Here is a 16,287-nt window from a genome sequence, read left to right as displayed (position 1 = left end):
CATCTTCTACTCCCACAGGACAGGAGGACCGAGGTACTTAGCAGGACCAAAACTGGTTTGGTTTGGCCAGCCCAGCTGGCCTGACCATGTCCACCAATCCGGGTCTTTTTTTTTTCTAAGAGGAGTGACTAGAGGCTCATGAGGCTCAGACCCCCGGCACAGGACTTACACATGGCTTGCTCCAGGCTTCCTGGGCAGGGGGCACTCAGGCCCTGATTCTACCCCAGAACTATATGGAAGGGTACAGGCTGCTTTACAACATTTGAGGGCCCTGATTCTACCCCGGAAACTATATGGAAGGGTATAGGCTGCTTTACAACATAAACAGATCCATGTATTAGGCAACAAACCAGAGATCCTTTTTAAATAGGTCAGCTCCCCTGCAAAGGATGAAGACCTTTGGTGTGTCCCACCACCCCCTTCCACCCCAGGGGTCACTGTGACAAGCAGGACCCTGGACAGTCCCTCATGGCTGCACTTTTGAAACCTGGGGATGTGTCAGAATTACTGGAGTTAAAAGTGCAGATTCTTGGCATCTCAGTGATTCCCACTGAGTCTAAACGGTGCTCCAGGAATCAGGCCTTTCAATAGGCTCCCAATACATGCTAGAGACTTTGAGAAGCTCTTCCAAAGGGGATAGAAGTAGGATGTATTTTTCACTTTGCTACCCTAATTCCATGCCTCCCAGAGCCGGTTTTTCCTGCCTGCCCTTCTTCCATGCTCAGAGGCCAAAGCCCCTCACCAAAGCATGGAGTGGCTCCACCTTCCCAATGGGGGGCAAGGCTGGTACACTAAACTCCAAGACAGGGTCTTGCTCTGCTTATGCTGTGCCTAGCACTTAGCATGTGCTCAGTATTTGTGGACTAAAGGAGGTAAAGGTTGCAGGACTCATAGAAAGGTGTTTCTTCCTTTGTCTGTCCTAGCTAAGAGCATGTTAGCAGAACCTCAAAGAGATGCCAGGGTCCATGCATCAGGGCTCTGGGCCTGGGAAACCCTCAGCAAATATTTCCAAATGAACCCAAGGCCGAGGGCAGATGTAGTTAGTGCCTTACGGGTTAACATTCACAGGCCTGGAACAGGCTAGACCCACAAGAGAATCAAGGCAAGGAGGGCAGGGGCTGCCATTTCTAGAGGGCCCATCCCCACACCAATGCCTGACCCCTGCCAGCCAGCATTGTGGGGAAAGTAGTCTCTGAAGTAAATTTCTGAAGAAAAAGTCTAAAAACCAGAATGTAGAGGGAGGAAACCTGGCCCCCAGGCCTGAGGGAGTTGGGGGTAAGAGGCGAGGCAGGGAGTGGGACTGCGCCATTATGTTTATTAGAAGTTGGATTTCGATGTGTGCTCTAGACAGATTACAGAATAAATACCTGCGCCTTGAGAACAGGAAGTCCACAATTCATACAAAGTGCTCACTACAGGAAGTTGCTGTGTCAAAATCCAGGCAAGGACCCAACTCAGGGCAGCCCCTCCTCCCCCGCTGACCTCAACAAGGGCTGTGCTATGGTTTTTTATTTAATTATTTTTTTTATTTCTCTTTATTATTATTAATATTATTATTATTTGCTTTTGCTGTGGTCACTATTATTGGCAAAGTTCCTTTTTCCCTTTCCTGGACATGGGGTTCCTGTCTGTAAGATTCCACTCTGAGGCTGAAGGTGCCAAAAGCTGTTTGAGAAGTGGCCTTTGAACTCCGTCTGGGAGGATGGTGAGAAGAAAGAAGCAGGAGAAATCATTCTTGGTTTTAAAAAAATTAAAAAACAAAAGCCCCACAATCTAAGGTCATTCCTTACTCAGTCAGTGATCAAACTGCCCAAAAGGAAAACAAGAGAAGCAGGCCAGTGGGCACTGGTCCTTCCTCCCAGGGCCAGGTGAGGAGGGTTGCCCTCCACCGAGGCTTTAGGGAAAGCTGAGGCTCCTTCCAGCCGTGGGGTGGGAAGGAGAAGGAGTGGAAGAAAAAAGGAGAGACAGAGAGAGAGCTCAGCGCCTTGAGGTAGACGCTTTTCCAACTTCCAGGGCCACCTGCGGCCCCAGCCCAGCCCAGCTCCCACTGTCACCTCCGCGTCCAGAGATTCATAATAAAAAAAAAATCAAAAACAAAGCCCAAAACAAAACAAAATCCAAAAGGACAAGACTTGGGGGAATGAAGGAGGAAGGGAGGGAGGACAGAAAGGTAGAAGGGCAGGTCTCTGGATGCATAATTCCCGAGCCACTGGGGGCTGGGGGGGAAGATTCCCCAGCACCCCGCCGCCCGCGTGGCGTTAGCTCGTCACGTAGTGTTTGGTGGACGGCTGCCCATACACCCTGTAGAAATCCTGGTGGCCAGGCTGCTGGGAGGCGTCGAGCCAGTCTCTGACCGCCAGGCCAGGAAGGGACTGGGGGACGGAGGGTGTGGGTGGGAGCGGGTGTGAGTACTCCTGCGAGGGCACTGTCCAGGGAAAGTGGCCGGAGCGGGGGTAGGGCTGGTGGCCGCCATGGTTGGCCACGGAAGAGCAGTAACAGTTGTCCACAGAACAGACGAGAATCTTGCGGCCGCCATACTGGGGGAGCATGGGCTGCTGGGCGGCGGAGCCATTGGGATACTGCGATGGGGGGAACACAGGACTTGAGTGCACTGGCTGGGCGCCACCTGGCAGGGCCACCAAGTGCTGTGTGGAGCTGCAGGGCCCCAGGGGCTGCCCTGACTGGCCCTCGCCGCTGGCTGTGCCTGCTGCCCCATACTGGCTGCCCACGGGGCCCGACGACGTCTCTAGGAAACTGGCCTCAGGGAAGGCCATTGAGTGCTTGCGCTTTTCCGCCCCAGAGCTGCTCACGCCACAAGGGTACAGGGGGACGCTTTGCAGGAAGGGCACCGGTGTGCTGAAGGGGCCTGTGGAGAGTTTGGGACAAAAGACACTGAAGTTCACATCCCAAACAACCATACCTCCTCTCCCCCTGGGGGCTTGCTCATCTATAGGACCAAGCACACTCTATCACCCATCACCTTGGTCAATGCTCACTACTCCATTAGCACACAGATACTATTCTTCTTCCCATTTTACAGCTGAAGAAACTGAGGCTCAGGGAGGTAATGTGGCTTGCCCAAAGCTCCACAGCTAGAAGCGGCAAAGCCAGGACGTGAAGAAAGGTCCACCTAACTAGGCCAGGCTGCCTCTCAGAGGGAAGGCTCTGCCCAAAGGGCTCTCTCCCTTCCATTGAGGACCCCACCCTCACCTTCTAGCATCTTTCGCAGCTGCTTCTCCTTCTTGGCCACCTCGTTCAGGAAGAGCTTGGAGTTCAGGTGGCCGATCTTAGGGGGAGAGAGGCTGCTGCCCGTGCAGGTCTGGGTCCTGGGGGCAGTGGACGGGGCATCTGCTGTGAGGAGGTATCACCGGTGAGCCCGCCCTACCTCCCACCCGTGGGCCTGGCCCTCCCTGCCCTCCCAAGATGTGTTCCCCTGAGGGCCAATGACCATCTGCTCACCTGTCCATTAGGATTTTCACAGACTTGGTGTTCTAGGGAGAGAGAAAAGGTTTAGTCAGTGGAAAAGGCAGCATGAGAGAAGGGAAGACAAAAGCCACCCCATGCCCCTCTCCCCAGGCAGGGCTGACCTTGGCTACAGTGCGGCCGGGTAGTGGGGGGACAGTGGTGGTGTCTCCATTTTTAGAAGAGAGGCATAGCTAACATTTATTGAGCACTTACTATGTGACAGACAACACTGTAAGTGCTTCTTATATATCCATCATTTTATCCACACAACTACCCTAGGAGGAAGGTTCTGCAGGCACTCAATCCTCTATCTGAAATCTTTGGGACCAGATGAGTTTTGGAATGTGGAATTATTTGGATTTCAGAAGGGAAATACGGTACCTGTACCATATATTACATACCACTCCCAAAAGGCACCATAATCCAATACATCACTGTTTCTGTAGCAAAATGTTTGAATATTTATACCAGGTGAGATAAATAAGGACCATAAATTGCCAACATCAGTTCAGCTCAATTTCTGCTGCTAAATGAGTTGCCAGAATTTTCTTCTTTGAGTTTGCAGAGATTCTTAAAATTTGGAACTGAGGATTAAGGATAGATTTGTATTATCAACCTCATTTTACAGGTGAGGGAACTGAGGCATAGGGAACTTATATGACTTGCCCAAGATCACAAAGCTAGAAAGAATAGGGTGGCCCCAAAACCCTGTGAGCACACTGGCAGAGGAAATTGGCTGGGGAACAAAGAATTGCAGACTCCAGTTGAGGAATGCCCCTGGGTCCCACCATCCGGTCCTGGGCCCAGCCCACCTTCATGAAACTGACATCCTCTGTCTTGTCGAAAAGCAGCTGCAGGGAGCCCAGCAGCTTCTTGGCCTCCTGCATGCGCTCCCCAAGGTGCAGCGCCTGCGCTGCGTTCTCGCTGCAGAACTTGGCCTGGGCCTTGTCCAGAACCTCCACCGTCTGCCCCAGGTCCTCATCCAGCAGCTGGTGCAGCTTCTCATACTGCAGCCGCACTTCTTCCTTCAGTTGGCTCACCTTCTCCTGCAGGCACCGGGGGCAAGAGTGGGCAGGCAGGTGAGCACTGGGGAATCTCTGGCTGCCACTTCTGTCCGTCTCACATTCTGGATGGTGTGGGACCCCAACCCCCAGGCTGCCCAGGGTTCCTGAGGGCAAGGTCTGACCTGCTGGTAGCACAGGGCTCTGTGCCAGCTACCCCTGGCACCAGTAGGGCTCATCCACTAACAGTTCACTGAATGACAGACCAAAGGGTTCTGGCACAGAGCCGACCACGCAACAGATCCTAGCCCAAGGCCCTGCACCCAAGCAGCCTCCACCCATACCATGAGCTTGGGCTTAGCTACCTCCACCAGGCGCTTGTCTGACTCGAGTTTGTACAGCTGGTCCTCAATGTCCTGCTCTCGCTCCTCCAGCCGGTCCTGCTGCTTCATCAGCATCTTCTGCAGGGACAGTTGAGGCAGGGGCATCAGAGGGGGCTGCAGCTCCACCCCTTACCAAGGATGGGTGAGCACCAACATCCCCTCTATAGAACAGACTCATCCTATAGATCCATTGACCCAGATGACCTAAAATTTCTGCCATTCAACCTCTTCTGGCCCTCATGCAATCCCAGGGGACTGGCTGGTGACAGCTGCCTGGCCAGCCTGTTCCCAGGAAAAAAAAGCCTGGAATAGCTTCTCACACATATCTAAACATGAGCTTTCTGAGGGCAGGACAGGCCAGTCTCTGTTCTAAGCACCTCCTCCCCCACCTCAGACAAACCTAATCATCCCAGTAATGCTATGAGATTTATTATTGCTCTGAGTACTATTATTATCCTCATTTCAGGGAAAAGGAAACCAGAGAGGTTAAGTAATTCATCCAAAGTACACAGCTAGGAAGCAGCAGAACTGGAATACAAACCTAGGTGATCTGGCAGTAGGGTCTGTTCTTATCCAACTTATGCTGCCTCTCTCTGGGAGCCCTATTTCAGGGATGAGCACCCTAAGGCACAGAGGTCAAACAACCTTACACTTGGGAGCATCAAGCCAGCCACCCCCACCCTTGACGCTGAGAACTAGATCTCTGAAGTCCTTGCCAGCTGCCTCAGCCCCTCAGTTGGACCCAGGTGGAAAGGAGACACTGGTTCTCTTAAGACCTGAGGCCAGTCTGCTGGAAGGTACTGGACCAAGCTGCTCATCTCAGCCCTTAATGTCCTATCTCTACAACCCCTAACCTCCCAGCCCTGCCCCTCCCAGCTGCTCCAACCATCCTGTCATCTCCCTCTTCAAACAGAGTCTTGCTCCTGCTCAAGAACCTTCAATGACTCTCTTCTTTCCAAATATTTTAGCATGGTAATGAAGGCTCTCTTAAGACCTGATAGTATCCTGTGCCCAACACTCTGCACATTTGAACTCCCTGCACCCCGTTGATGGTTTTCTGCAGTCCACAGTGCCTCTTCCCTCTCATTGTCTATCTTCAAGGCTCAACCTAAGGTCCTGCTCCTCTAGGAAACATTTCATGGCTACCATATTTAAGTGCTCAATAGCTGCATGGAGCTACTGGCTAATGTATTGAACATTAAAGATACAAAACATGCCATCATCCCAGAAAGATCTACAGGATACACTATCCTATATTTTGTCTCACCATGGTTTGATCTCCCTACAAAACTCAAGGCCTCTTGAAACGAGGGCTTTGCTGCTATCTTTTTCCACCTCCCTTCTGAGATAGGCCCCAGTACCCTATAATGCATAACATGTTTACTGAATAAACCCATGGGTTTTACACATAAAATAAGGTTTGCAAAGCAAACTGCATAGAGCCTAGCTCACTTACAGTGAGTGTCTACTCTACAAGGAATGATTCTTTTCCTTCCTCTGTGTGGGCCTCAGAGTGACTCTCAAGTTTGACCCCATGACTCCCACACCCAGCTGGCTTCCCAAGCTGCTACCAACCCCTTTCACACACACACACACACACACACACACACACACACACACACACGCACGCGTGTGCCCTGCCAACCCATTTTACATGTAGTAAGGAGTGCAGTGACCCCCTTTTGTGTTGGTGGCTAAACAAAACAGCAGGACCCTGAGAAGAGGAGGTCGTGGGCGTGAGGCTCTTAGCTAAGCTGGGGAAATCGCCCCCAACAACTTGATCTTTCAAGAACCCAGGGCAGGACCTCTAAGAACCAGCCCCAGGAGACCTTGCCTTGCCCCCAGTACCTTGCCCTTCCGGCAGGCTCCCACCCCAGTCCAACATGCTCAGGTATCTGTTGCCAACCTGAGATTCAGCACCTGTTTAGAAATACCCCCGGGGGGCAGGAATACAGGTAGACAGTCATGGGTCCTCCCCAGCTGTGAAACTGCCCACAGCTATGTGAAGAGGGCAGGCAGCACCTCACAGCATTGACCAGATACATGCATACAACACACACACAGGCACACATTGCCACTGGGGCCTTGCTAATACCTCATACACAGTGTACCAGCTGTACATGTACTTGCATCCAACCCCATGCAGGTTGAAGGCTGGACCTCCTGAAGGCCCCGGACAATTGAGGGAGGCCTGCCATAAGGGCAAGGTGGCCAGGACACCCTCTCAGGACATTATGCCTTTTTAACTCCCCTGTAGCAACTGGCCCTCAGATTTTTTGATTTTTTTATTGTTAATCCTCACCCAAGGATATTTTTTCCATTGATTTTTAGAGAGAGTAGAAGGGGGGGGGAGAGAAACATTGATGTGAGAGACACACATTGACTGGTTGCCTCCCACACATGCCCAGACAGGCCGAATAGGGGATCCAACCAGCAACCCAGATACGTGCCTTTGACCAGGAAGAGAACCTGAGACCCCTTGGTGCGCGGGGCCCACACTCTAACCACTGAGCTACACCAGCCAGGGCAACCCTCCGATTTTCACCTGCTGGATACCTTGTACCCATACTTGGGAGGACAGCCCCCTGCCCCCCAATGCAGCTCAGACTTCAGGCCACTCTTGCCTTCTCAATGCCCTGGATATCTGAAAGCCCAGGTCCCATGCACCCACCCCCCATCTGTGCACCATGGACTCCCTGCTCAGACTCAACAGTATCCCATTAGGGGTGCACCTGGGGCTGAGTCCCAAATGAGGGGCAGGAAAGGGCAGCCCCAGGTGGGTTCCCAGCCCTGTTTCCCTCAGAGGATTGGAATGGGGCTGTTCACTCCAACCACCCAGACCAGTGTGAGGCCCCTCTCCTGTCCCCCTGAAGCCCCTTCAGGGAGTTAGTTCATGGCTGACCCCTCAGGGTAGAGCCAAGGGAGGCACCTCCTGTCCATCCTGGGGGGACTCAGCCCCTTCCCTCTTCTTCTAGGCTTTGCTCAGAGCCTTTCCTGGCAGCACTTCTACCCTGGAACTGTGCAGCATCTTCCCTTAGTTTCACCAGTCCCAGGTCCTGGATCCTGCCTACCCAGAACCCTCTGAGGTGGGAGCCCAGTCCAGGCCTAGCAAAGGCAGTGCCACACTCCCTAACTGGTGGCCAGGTTTTTCATTTTCCCTCCTCCAGCTCAGAGGCCCTTGGGCTCCTGTCTCTGCTGCAGGGGTAGGGGCCAGGGCCCATGCTGGCCAGCTCACCTTTGCAGGGATTGCCTTCCCTGGGGCCAGGTGATCTTAATCCTGCCACAGACAACACCTGGGAGATGCAGGGGGTTAGGAGGACTACTGCCACCTCAAGCGCTGGGAAATTAGGGGGATGGAGGAAAATATCCACTTGCTGCCCCTTCATCACCCCTCACCTCGGTTATACCAAATGACTGATTCAAGCTGCTGAGAAGCTAGAAGATGGGGAGCAGAGGAAGCAAGGCCTGGACTCCTCTCCACTACCAGCAGCCTCCTTTCCATCCCAACCCCAACCTCAGCAGCCCCCTGGCCCAGATGGGACCTGCTCACTCCTGTCCCTGTCCCTGAGGATCTAAGGCTTTCCATGGTCTGCTCCTGGGTCTGTGAGGGCAGAAGCATCAGGAAGGCTTGAGGGCACTTCATTCTCATTTCTCCAAGGCCTCAAAACATCCTGCTTCTCATACCTGTCACCCAGTGTTCTAGACTCTGCCTTGAGCTGCTCCCTCTGACGCCTCTCCCAACCTGGAGAGGGGGTAATCGTAAGCCCCTTACATTCCTGCCCTGGGAAAGCCGCATGTCCCTGTAGAGCCTGACTGGCCAGGCCCAGCTGGCATTTTTGGTGCCAGACTGGACTGGGCAGACGGGTGAGGCCGTGGGACTCTAGGCTGTATAAAAGTTAATAAATAATAACAAAACCCACAAGTCAACCTTGAAGAGAAGCAAGGTCAGGAGGAAACAGGGCCCCAGGGGCTGGGCCAGAGGCAGGCTAGAAGTTTTCAGACAAGGCCAGGGCTGGGTCCAGCAGCCCCTGTGGTGGGAGGGTGGGGGGCAGGAAGAGGGAGCTAAGCCACTCAGACCCCTGCCCAGATGACTCTAATGCCAGCTCCAGCTCAGGCTGCAACCACTGCTCCAGAGCTACCCTTTCCTAACCTCCTCCCCAGCTGCCCACCCCCGCAACACACTTAAGACCTCATCCCAGGAATACATTAGCCTCCTCTCTTCCTGGGCCACAGCGCTCTCCCCTTGCCTCAGAGCAGCTTCTGCCTGTCCTAGATGCCCTTTTCTGTGCCTCAGCTCCTGCTTGGCCTACCTTGTGAACCCCCAGGCTGGGGCAACCACAGACCCAGAGAGCAGAGGTTACAGGGCAGGAGCCAGGGCAAGGAGAGAGGCAGCACCTGGGAGGCAAGCCCCGGCAGACCCCAGAGAGGGTTTCCCAGCTGCAGAGTCAAATTAGCTTTTGCCATGCAGAGAGCAGCACTCTGGGGCAGCAGAACAAAGAGGAGAGAGAGAAAGCCCCCCTTTGTCTGGGTTTGAATGCCAGGCCAGCCGGGAAGGAAGGCTTTCCCAGAGCCAGGGGTGAGGCCAGCCCGGCCTGTCTGCTCAGTCCAGGGCAGAGGACAAGCCGGGTTCACCTTCGTCCTACGCCCACCCAGGCTGCCCCCAACACAGCACCGCAGGATCCATCCAGGCTGCTACCTCTGATACTGCCACAGGCAACAAGCTCACCCGAAGGTGAATCCCATCTTCCCCTTCCTTCCCCAGTTTCCACCCCACCAGGTGAGAAAGTCGCACAAGACTCACAACCACCAACCACAGCCTGAGCAGGCAGTCACACTAGCTCGGTCATGCCGATAGTCATGCGTGCACACTCAACTTCACCTCACAGGTGTGCAGCATGCTTGCTCTCTCTCTCTCTCTCTCTCACACACACACACACACACACACACACACCTTTCTCACTTCACCTCACACCACACATACACAATTATATAACTACATAATTAAGCCAGTCACTCATATCATACCTTCTCAGAGATACACACATGAGGTACAAAAAATTCATCACATGTGAGTGAGATACACAACCAGACATGCTGGCTAGCATACACAACACACACCTGCAGACTGACATGGATGCACTGCCACCCAGAGCACAGGAGGCAGAGGAATCAATAGGGCGTGCATGATAGGCACCCTGCTGTGTCAGCAGTATCTTGGGGTGGAGGTGGGGGGCTGGGCCTCTGCCTGGGGCCCATGGAGGAAGACCAAACCAGGCCCCCTCTGTGCAGACTCCGGATGTCAAGGAAGGGGCAGTTATATGACCCTCACTTTGATACATACGGCCTCCCCACCCCAGCTCCCACCCTGCCATGGGAGTATGGTGGGGGAAGAGGCAGCGGTGGGCTCTGCACTGCCTGAGTGGGCTAGAATGTGAGCAGCAGGGTAAACTCATCCTGAGCAGCTGTAAACCCCCAACTGGCCCAAGCAGTGGGATCCCCTCCATAAAGATCATCTCAACTATAAACCTCTGAGAATGCAAGGGACATTTCCAGGCTTCTTCTAGGATCCTAGGAATGACACAGAGGCATAAAACTATGACCTGAAAACACACACACACACCTTGCATAGCCCCTCCCACACATAACTAGGCCTTATCTTGAGTCATCTTTCCATGCTGAAGGGGGTCATGAGACAGAGGTGCTCCCAGCTCATACCAGTCCCCTGTTGCTCAGATGAATCCCTAAACCTAGGAGCTGGAAGAGTGTTTGAACACCAAGGCTGCCAGGTCTGAGTGCATTTAAATGTCCTAATCTTAGCCCTTAGACTCACATATGCCCAAGCGTGAACATATTTAGGGTCTAGACATGTCCCAGAGAGTGGTCTCTGGGGCCCATGCAGTGGGCATCCAGGCCTCTGCAGTGTGTAGGCCACATTGCTCATCCAGGGCAATGTGGCCTACACACTGGCTTCCCAAGGGCAGGATGGTGCCACAGACTTCAGAGGCCTGACTCTGAGATCCCCTGCTAGTCCCTGCCACTGAATGGAGGCCCTGCTTGCCTTCCTGCTGGGCCCCTGGCTCATGCACATGTGAATGCTTTTGAGTAAGCAAGTAGGGGCCAACAGGGAGAGGTTGATCAGGGTTTTCTATTTCTAGCCAATAGGGCATTTCAGCAGCCGCCCCCTCCCCTCTCCCAGGAGGACAGAAGAGGAAGCACAAGCAGCAGAGCTACACTTTTAAGGCATGTGCCAGGCCTCCATGCTTCTGCTCCTGTATCTGGGAGAATTCTGTTGCCCTCATCCACGGTACCAGCAGAGGTCCTTTAGGACTGGCTTCCAAGGCAAAAGAGGCCCATGGAAAGGCCCCTCCCTCTGAAGCCCAGAGAGGATAGAGTGAAATGGGTTCTTCCATTCAGGTTCCCCAAAGCTCTACCCTCCCCCAGGGTCGGCCCTCCTTCTTCCATATTCAATAAGTGAGTGGTGCTGGGCTATTGAAGGGTTTCCAACTTCAGTACTCTGGGGCACCAGAGAGAATCCTGAGGCCTAGAGTGGTGGAGTTGGAGGGGAATGAGACTCAGGCTGGGGGGCACAGATGCTGAGCAAACAGAACTACACATCTGGCCCTGATGCAACCCACTTCTAAGCCTGCACACACCAGGGACAGGAGCTCGAGCTCGCGCTCTCTCTCTCTTTCTCTCTCACACACACTCACACACACACACACAGACACAGCTGCTGACAAAGTTCAGGGCCTGATGGTGGGAACCCATGGGTGCACTCTGCATGGATGTGCCACCCCTCCTGCACCCCAACTGCACAACCAGGAGACAGGTGCAACTGAGGGCAAGACAGAGTTTCGAAGACCCTAGCAAACACAGGCACACACTAGAGATACCCTCCTACTATCAAGTTAGGTACAATTATGTTTTCTCCCCCACCCAAATGAAAGACACCCCTAGCACTCAGACATAGCTAAGAGCAAAACCAAGGGCGCAGGCACATGCACTCATCACCCTGGTTGCCGCCCCCTCCTCTGTTCCTTTCAGCCACATCTCAGTCTTTCCCCTCCTCTCACTTTCCACTGCCAATCCCAGGACTGAGAACTGGACAGCCCCCTTTCTCCTGCCTCTGCCCTTTCCCAGCCTCCTCCCCCAAGCCCTTCCATCTTTATTAATAGCAGCAGCTTCCCAATACTGGGGAAAGTCTGGGCTCTGTCTGCCCTGGGGCTCATCTGCTTCCCCTAGGCTTCTGCCTTTTCTAACCCTAGTGGGGAGGGAGGGGGAAATGGCTCCTCTCTCCACCCCCCACACTTCCTTTAAGAAACCAGAGGCTGTGTACTGGCACAAAAACCCAGAGCTAGCCCATCGGATTGGAAACTAATTATACAGCAAATTTTATTTGTTGTCCCTGCCCTCAGCCAGTGGCAGCCCTCCTGCCTTTTGTTAGTTGTCTGTGTACGTTTTTTAATGGCTAAACAGTGACTCATTCTGACTGGTCTCTCCAAAGGAAACAGCCCCCGTCTAAAACCGTCCCTAGCTCACTGCTTCCTCATACCCAAGCTCCCCACTGGCCTCGACTAGCCTCCAGGGGCCCCCACCCAGAAACACTCCCAGTCCTACCAAAGCCCAACCTCACCCCCAGGTCCCAAGCTGGGGCTTCTGAAATGGCTCATACAGTCCCAGGCCAACCCCCTTCCTCTGGTATGACTCAACACTGAAAGTCAGGGGACCAGGGAGGGACCTAGGAGGAGCCCCCCTCCATGGAAGGGGACGGAAGTATTGCCTCAGTCCAGCTCCAAAGCCAGGCCCAGAGGCCTGAGGGGGAAGGCGGTTTTGACATTGGCCGCTGCTGCAGGGTGTATACAATGGGAGGGGATGTGGTTCCGTAATCACTCAGCCGGCAGCCCAGGGGAGCCAGCTGCCTGAAACCAGATTGTAAGGCGGCTCAACCTTAAACCCACAGGATTCTTTTTCCGTCTTCCACTTCCCCTCCCCAAATGTGGGAGGGCTGTGATATAGGGCTGGGCTGGGAGCAAAGGGCTCAGGGTGATGAAGACACATACTTTAAGGTTTGTTCATGCAGGAGCGTTCAAGACACAGGCACACAGAGGGAGCGATTCTCACACATGGAGAGTGGCTGTCTGGAGTAATCCGAACGGTTGAGACACTGTCCGGTGATACGACTGGCTGTCCAGGCCTTGTCCACATAGATACCCGAGTTCTGCTCTCCCTCCGGAAGCTTCCCTCCACCCCCCAATGTGTTTCCAGTAGGGCTTGAAACTAACATGGCTGCTTTTGTTTACTTCCTCATTGGTATGCCAACATCATGGATCATGTCAGCCACAGCAGCGGCACCAGGACACTCATTACATAAACAGCAGCTGGAGATGCAGAACCTGGGTCACTGCCTTGGTGACTTCCTGTAGGGCCTACAGAAACAAGGCTCGGGGAGGGAGCTGTGCGGAAAAACGGAAAAGCAACACCCAAACTCTACCCCTGACAGCTCCACACCTCAGTTCTACAAATGACTCACAAGATGGGCTCTCTGAGCACAGGTGCAGGAATGTATTAAGTAACCATGGGGAACAGTTCTTCCTAGAACCTTGCCCCCAAACTTTCAGAGTATTAGAGTTTGGAAGGGGGCCTCTGGCCTGATGTCACAAAAGCCAGGCTGTCTAGATGGGTGGTCCCCAGGTAGTAGGGAGTGAGAGTGTGTGTGTGTGTGTGTGTGTCTGTAGGGTACTTGCCCGGATCTCATTCCTCCGGATCTCCACGTCGCACACCGAGTGTCCCTGATGCGCACCGCTGTAGTAGCAGCAATACTGGCACACGGCCACCTGCTCGGCCTCGCAGTGGTAGAGGCGGTAGGCGTTGTGCTGCGGGCAGCTCCAGGCCCGCACGTCGTCCGCCTCCACCAGGAGGTGCCCGCGGGCGGTGGAGGGCTGCTGCAGGTGCGTCTGCACGTGGGACTGGCAGCAGGGCGCCTCGCAGCGCAGGCAGACCTTCTGTGCGGGCAGCGGGGGGCCGCGGCGGCAGAACACGCAGTGCAGCGCCGTGGGCGGTTTCTCCACGTGCAGGGCGTTGAACTTCTCCACGATGTTGGTGAGCTTCAGATTCTTCTCCAGGCCCGGCTTCTGGTTGTAGGCCTGGTTGCACTCCGGGCAGCGCACCAGGCCGCTGTCCTTGGCCCATGCCTCGCCGATGCATCCCCGGCAGAAGTTGTGTTTGCACGGCAATTGCACCGGCTCCACGAAGACATGCAGGCAGATGGGACAGATGAGTTCCTCCTCGAAGCAGTTCTTCCAATTCTCAGCCATGGCGGCTGCGGGGAGAGGGCCCGGGCAGGCCTTCCCTACTCCCCCACCCTGGGGGTCCGGCCGGTACCGCTGCAGGCCCACCGAGCCCCGAGCTCCGGCCCCAGGAGGCCCCGACAGTCGCTCAGTCACCAGCGCCTTCCGCGCGCCCGCCCCCCAGAGGGAGCCTTGGTCCTCACGTCGCGCGCGCAGCCGGTTGCGTCTTCTCCTCCTCCGGAGCGCCTAGCGGGAGGTGGCGGACTGCGCCAGGGCCGCAGCCGGGGCACCAGCCCTGGAGGGGAGCGCCGGAGTCCAAATTCCATATAAGAGGCCGCCTCCCCGTCTGTGCGGCTAGGGCAGCAACGGCCCGCGGCCTGCACTCGGCCCCGCAGCTGACATTGGGGCGCGCCCCACGGCAGACTGAGTCCGGGAACCGCACACTTCCTCTAGCGACGACGGCGGCGGCAATGGTGGCTCCCTCCCGGTTCGCCCGCCCCGCTCTTCCCTAGCCTCGTCCAGGGTCCGAGAGCCGGGGAAGCAAGTGCGGCCGTGCCAAGGGCTGCTAGATCCGGACAGGGCGGGCGAGGCGAGCCGGCGGTCCCCGGGCGGCGGCGCGGACGCCCCTCCGCTCGCCGGCCGTCTGCGGGTATGGGCTGCTGGGCGCAGGCGGGCCGACTCCGGGGCGCTGCGTGCGCGCAGGGGCAGTCATTCAGATGAAATTCCAGTCCCCGGCCAGAGACACCAGCCCGCCTCTGCCTTCCTCCTCCCTTCACAAATAGAAACGGAAGGGGGAGGGAGAGAAGTGGAAAAAAAAAAAGCCAACAAGAAAGGGAGGGAGGAGAAGCCCCGGCGGTGCTCCGGCCTGACCTCCTCGTCGCTACTTCAGCGCTCCCCCGAGGCCCGGCGCCGGGCGCCCCCGCCGCGGAAAGACCCCGCTCTCGGTCTCCGCGCTGGGCGGGCGCCTCGGCTCTGCCGAGGAAAACAAGGATTGATCAAACTAGAAAGGAATTTTTCTCAACTGCTAATGAACAGGAGGCTCGGCTCCCGTCCCTCCCCTCCCCCCCGGCCCTCCCCCTTCGCCCCCCCACCCCCCCACTTTCTTTTCTTCTCGGCCTCTGCTCTGGTCTGGAAGGCTCCGGGCTGCGGTGCAGTCGGAGCCAGCCCGCGGCGGCGGGGCCGGGCCGAGCCTTCCGGGCCGGGCTGCCTCTCTCAGCACCCAGCCATCTTGGGCTCCTGCGGCCGCGGCCGCGGCGGCAGGGGGTCCGGGCGCGCTCACTCGAGGGTCCTGCAGCGTTTTCTATCTTTCTGTCTTTCTTTTTCCTTTTCCTTTTTTTTTTTTTTTCAAGGGGAGAGCTGGCGGCCTCCCTCAAATTAGGAGAGACAGAGGGGAGAAAATGCCAAGTCCCGATTTCTCTCCACCTCTGCTCCACCCACCCGGGTCCTTTCCAAAAAATAAAAAAAGATTAGAATTGGAAGAAGTCGGCAGAAAGGCGAGCGCCGGCGGGCCCCCGACTGCTGCCCAGGCGACGCGTCCGGGGCGGGCCTGCGCCAGTCGCTCCGACGGTGGGTCCGTTTGTCCGCCCACAGCTTCTCAACTGAGGGGAGGGCACTCCGGGCAGGGTCTCCGCAGCGGCTGTCGCCTCAGAGCTTTATCCTCAGATCAAAAAAAAAAGAAGAAAAAAAACCCAACTAACACTCTCATCACAGCCACCTTCAGCCATCTTGCGCGTATTATTATTTTAGGAATAATTTGTTTAATAAAAATAGCTGAATCTCTAACCCCCTCCCCCACATTCTGGGCTCCCCGCCCCCTTTAATAATAATCTCGATAATAAAAATGATTTGCGGGTCGGGCAGTCCGCGGCAGCCTTTTCCTGCCTCGGCTCGCTCGGGCTCCGGCTCTCCTTCCCCCAGGAAGGGGGCGCGGTGGGGGGATTCGCCGCTGGGGCTCGGGAAGGGGTGCGTCCCTGTTGCCCGCCAGTTGGCCTCCGCCTCCGCTGGGAGGAAAGGGCGCCCAGGCTGCTACCGCGCTGTAGCAAGGGGGGCAGGCGAGGGAGGGGCTCCGGCTCGCGGGACCGGCTTGAGGGGCGCCCAGGGGTCCCGGATCTTCCCACGACGGCGCGGCCTCGGAGTCGGCCTGCAGCGGGG

The 16,287-nt window shown here is 55.7% G+C and overlaps 1 protein-coding gene across 1 annotated transcript; it reads right to left on the bottom strand.

The window, feature by feature from the left end:
* Positions 1-1,295: 1,295 nt before the first annotated feature.
* Positions 1,296-15,062, bottom strand: TRIM8 (tripartite motif containing 8). The gene is made up of 6 exons (XM_016220080.2): positions 13,594-15,062; positions 4,832-4,927; positions 4,278-4,511; positions 3,460-3,491; positions 3,211-3,326; positions 1,296-2,866 (listed from the first exon to the last, which is right to left on the bottom strand). Exons 1-6 carry the CDS (start codon positions 14,161-14,163, stop codon positions 2,259-2,261), a joined length of 1,656 nt encoding a protein of 551 aa, XP_016075566.1. The 5' UTR covers positions 14,164-15,062; the 3' UTR covers positions 1,296-2,258.
* Between the last annotated feature and the right edge of the window lie 1,225 nt (positions 15,063-16,287).

This window comes from Miniopterus natalensis, chromosome 14 (assembly GCF_054644295.1).
Source record: "Miniopterus natalensis isolate mMinNat1 chromosome 14, mMinNat1.hap1, whole genome shotgun sequence".
Classification (NCBI taxonomy): domain Eukaryota; kingdom Metazoa; phylum Chordata; class Mammalia; order Chiroptera; family Miniopteridae; genus Miniopterus; species Miniopterus natalensis.
This window is presented reverse-complemented; position numbering and strand designations above follow the sequence as displayed.

Bases quoted from the DNA above. Each gene is read 5' to 3' on its own strand.
- TRIM8 (XM_016220080.2), bottom strand. From the start codon at position 14,163: ATGGCTGAGAATTGGAAGAACTGCTTCGAGGAGGAACTCATCTGTCCC. The intron at 3,492-4,277 runs GTGGGCTGGGCC...CTCTCTCCCTAG, and splicing joins AGGATGTCAGTTTCATGAAG to AACACCAAGTCTGTGAAAAT. The intron at 3,327-3,459 runs GTGAGCAGATGG...CACTGCCCCCAG, and splicing joins GTGAAAATCCTAATGGACAG to GACCCAGACCTGCACGGGCA.